Raw genomic sequence first — 5,000 nt, 5'->3', positions numbered from 1 at the left:
CACACACACAATCACACACACACACACACAATCACACACACAATCACACACACACACACACAATCACACACACACACAATCACACACACACACAATCACACACATAATCACACACACAGTCACACACACACCACACACACACACACACAATCACACACAGTCACACACACACCACACACACACACCACACAATCACACACACACAATCACACACACACACACACAATCACACACACAATCACACACACACACACACACACACACACAATCACACACACACACAATCACACACACAATCACACACACACACAATCACACACACACAATCACACACACAATCACACACATAATCACACACACAGTCACACACACACCACACACACACACACACACACACAATCACACACACACCACACTGTCTGTCTGTAACCGTCTCTCTATCTGTCTGACAGACGGATGAGTTCTCTCTCTCACTCTGTCTGTCTGTCTGTAACTGTCTCTCTCTCTGTCTGTCACACACACACAATCACACACACACACACACAATCACACACAATCACACACACAATCACACAATCACACACACACACAATCACACACACAATCACACACAATCACACACACACACACACACACAATCACACACACACAATCACACACACACAATCACACACACACACAGTCACACACACACAATCACACACAATCACACACAATCACACACACACACAAAATCACACACACAATCACACACACACACACACAATCACACACACACACAATCACACACACACACACACAATCACACACACACACACACACAATCACACACACACACACACAATCACACACACACACACAATCACACACACACACACACACAATCACACACACACACACAATCACACACAATCACACACACACACACACACAATCACACACACACACAATCACACACACACACACAATCACACACACACAATCACACACACACACACACACACAATCACACACACACACACAATCACACACACACACACACACACACAATCACACACACACAATCACCCACACACACACAATCACACACACACACAATCACACACACACAATCACACACACACACACAATCACACACACACACACACACACACACACACACACACACAATCACACACACACACAATCACACACACACAATCACACACACACACACAATCACACACACACACACACAATCACACACACACACACACACACACAATCATACACACACTCAGAGTCACTAACACACACAATCACACACACACACAATCACACACACACACACAATCACACACACACACAATCACACACACACACAATCACCCACACACACACAATCACACACACACAATCACACACACACACAATCACACACACACAATCACCCACACACACACAATCACACACACACACACACACAATCACACACAATCACACACACACACACACAATCACACACACACACAATCACACACACACACACAATCACCCACACACACACAATCACACACACACACACACAATCACACACACACACACACACACAATCACACACACACAATCACACACACACACAGTCACACACACACAATCACACACACACAATCACACACAATCACACACACACAATCACAGAGCGTGCACACACACAATCACACACACACAATCACACACAATCACACACACACACAATCACACACAATCACACACACACACACACAATCACACACACACACAATCACACACACACACACAATCACCCACACACACACAATCACACACACACACACAATCACACACACACAATCACACACAATCACACACACACACACAATCACACACAATCACACACAATCACACACACACAATCACACACACACACACACAATCACACACACACACAGTCACACACACACAATCACACACACACACACACAATCACACACACACACAAAATCACACACACACACACAATCACACACACACACACAATCACACACAATCACACACACACACAATCACACACACACACACAATCACACACACACACACACACAATCACACACAATCACACACACACACAATCACACACACACACACAATCACACACACACAATCACACACACAATCACACACACACACACAATCACACACACACACACACACACAATCACACACACACACTCACACACACACACACAATCACACACGATCACACACACACACACACACACAATCACACACAATCACACACACACACAATCACACACACACAATCACACACACACAATCACACACACACAATCACACACACAATCACACACACACACACAATCACACACACACACACACACAATCACACACACAATCACACACACACAATCACACACACAATCACACACACACACACAATCACACACACACACAATCACACACACACACAATCACACACATAATCACACACACAGTCACACACACACACACAATCACACACACACACAATCACACACACAATCACACACACACACACAATCACACACACACACAATCACACACACACACAATCACACACATAATCACACACACAGTCACACACACACACACAATCACACAGTCACACACACACCACACAATCACACACACACACACAATCACACACACACACACAATCACACACACAATCACACACACACAATCACACACACACACAATCACACACACACACACACAATCACACACACAATCACACACACACACACACACAATCACACACACACACAATCACACACAATCACACACACACACACACAATCACACACACACAATCACACACATAATCACACACACAGTCACACACACACCACACACACACACACACACACAATCACACACACACCACACTGTCTGTCTGTAACCGTCTCTCTATCTGTCTGACAGACGGATGAGTTCTCTCTCTCACTCTGTCCGTCTGTAACCGTCTCTCTATCTGTCTGACAGACGGATGAGTTCTCTCTCTCACTCTGTCTGTCTGTCTGCAACCGTCTCTCTCTCTGTCTGACAGACGGATGAGTTCTCTCTCTCACTCTGTCTGTCTGTAACCGTCTCTCTCTCTGTCTGACAGACGTTTGAGTTCTCTCTCTCACTCTGTCTGTCTGTAACTGTCTCTCTCTCTGTCTGACAGACGGATAAGTTCTCTCTCTCACTCTGTCTGTCTGTAACCGTCTCTCTCTCAGTCTGACAGACAGATGAGTTCTCTCTCTCACTCTGTCTGTCTGTAACCGTCTCTCTCTCAGTCTGACAGACGGATGAGTTCTCTCTCTCACTCTGTCCGTCTGTAACCGTCTCTCTCTCTGTCTGACAGACGGATGAGTTCTCTCTCTCACTCTGTCTATCTGTAATCGTCTCTCTGTCTCTGTCTGACAGACGGATGAGTTCTCTCTCTCACTCTGTCTATCTGTAACCGTCTCTCTCTCTGTCTGACAGACGGATGAGTTCTCTCACTCACTCTGTCTATCTGTAACCATCTCTCTCTCTCTGTCTGACAGACGGATGAGTTCTCTCTCTCACTCTGTCTATCTGTAACCATCTCTCAGTCTGACAGACAGATGAGTTCTCTCTCTCACTCTGTCTGTCTGTAACCGTCTCTCTCTCTCTGTCTGACAGACGGATGAGTTCTCTCTATCACTCTGTCTATCTGTAATCGTCTCTCTGTCTCTGTCTGACAGACGGATGAGTTCTCGCTCTCACTCTGTCTGTAACCATCTCTCTCTCTCTGTCTGACAGACGGATGAGTTCTCTCTCTCACTCTGTCTGTCTGTAACCATCTCTCTCTCTCTGTCTGACAGACGGATGAGTTCTCTCTCTCTCTGGAGAACGGAGCAGTGGTTCTTCACTCCAGAGGAACTAAAGTGAAATCTAAGAAGCACTACAGTGACGGACGACCTCACTTCCTGGTCGCCTCAGTCACTAAGAACAAGTAAGAACTTCCTGACCACACTGTGGCGCAATTTCACCTTCACCTTTACTCACTCATGTCTGTTCATCTCCACATGTGTGTGTGTGTGTGTAGGTTCCAGCTGGTGGTAGATGACCGAGACAGACAGGAGAAGAAGAACCCGGGTTCTGGTCCTCACACAGACGGACTGCAGGAGTTCTATTACGGAGGATCTGTTCACAGCAACATCAACAACTTCACCGGCTGTATCAGTTACGCATATATCAGCAGGTACACACACACACACACACACACACTCTCTGTCTGCCTCTATCTTTGTGTCTCATTACCTGTCTCTCTCTCTGTTCTGTTTCTCTGCCTGTAGGCAGGACCGTGATGTAGAGGCGGAGGATTTCCAGCGTTACAGTAAGAATGTGGGCGTGTCCCTGCAGGACTGTCCTTTACAGAAACCGCCCACTGCTGTGCGACACACACGTTCTGCACGACACACTCCTGACCACACACACTCCGCTCCACACACTCCTGTGGCCTTACACCAGGTATAACCACACACACACACACACACACAACTCAGGATCACATGATTCCTCCAGACATCGAACGTGTTTCTGATGTTTCCTCAGAGATGGAGGATGACCCCTATCTTGCCACAGAGCATTCTGGGAGTGCAGGATGGACCTCAGGTTGGTCCAGAGAAGAAGACCACACCTTGTTCCCTCTCCCCCCACCCAGGTGCTGTGAGAAATGGACATTACTTCAGTGGCCACAGTCGACATGAGTATGATAGCATTGCTGAGGTCATTAGAGAAAGGTAACACACACACACACACACACACACACACACACACTCCCAGGTATAATTGGAATAAATGAATGTAACGTGTGTGTGTGTACAGGTCAGAGTTCTCTATGTCAGTGAGGACACACTCGGAGCAGGGCGTGATTGTGTGTGTGTGTGGTCAGGGTGATGATGATGATGAAGACTTCATGGCTCTCTTCC

At 46.5% G+C, this 5,000-nt stretch overlaps 1 protein-coding gene across 2 annotated transcripts in view; it reads left to right on the top strand.

The window, feature by feature from the left end:
* lama4 (laminin, alpha 4) overlaps positions 1–5,000 on the top strand; it is a 56,581-nt gene that overhangs the window by 47,584 nt on the left and 3,997 nt on the right. For both annotated transcript variants that reach the window (XM_058392285.1, XM_058392284.1), the window contains exons 30-34: positions 3,891–4,021; positions 4,115–4,270; positions 4,365–4,539; positions 4,624–4,811; positions 4,897–5,000. The exon at positions 4,897–5,000 is cut by the window's right edge and continues 95 nt beyond it. In XM_058392285.1, the coding sequence (XP_058248268.1) occupies positions 3,891–4,021; positions 4,115–4,270; positions 4,365–4,539; positions 4,624–4,811; positions 4,897–5,000 (754 nt within the window). The remainder of the gene's footprint in view (positions 1–3,890; positions 4,022–4,114; positions 4,271–4,364; positions 4,540–4,623; positions 4,812–4,896) is intronic.

This window comes from Hemibagrus wyckioides, linkage group LG06 (genome assembly GCF_019097595.1).
Source record: "Hemibagrus wyckioides isolate EC202008001 linkage group LG06, SWU_Hwy_1.0, whole genome shotgun sequence".
In the NCBI taxonomy this organism is placed as follows: Eukaryota; Metazoa; Chordata; class Actinopteri; order Siluriformes; family Bagridae; genus Hemibagrus; species Hemibagrus wyckioides.
The sequence above is the reverse complement of the archived record's forward strand: the minus strand, read 5'-3'. Positions and strand labels throughout refer to the sequence as shown.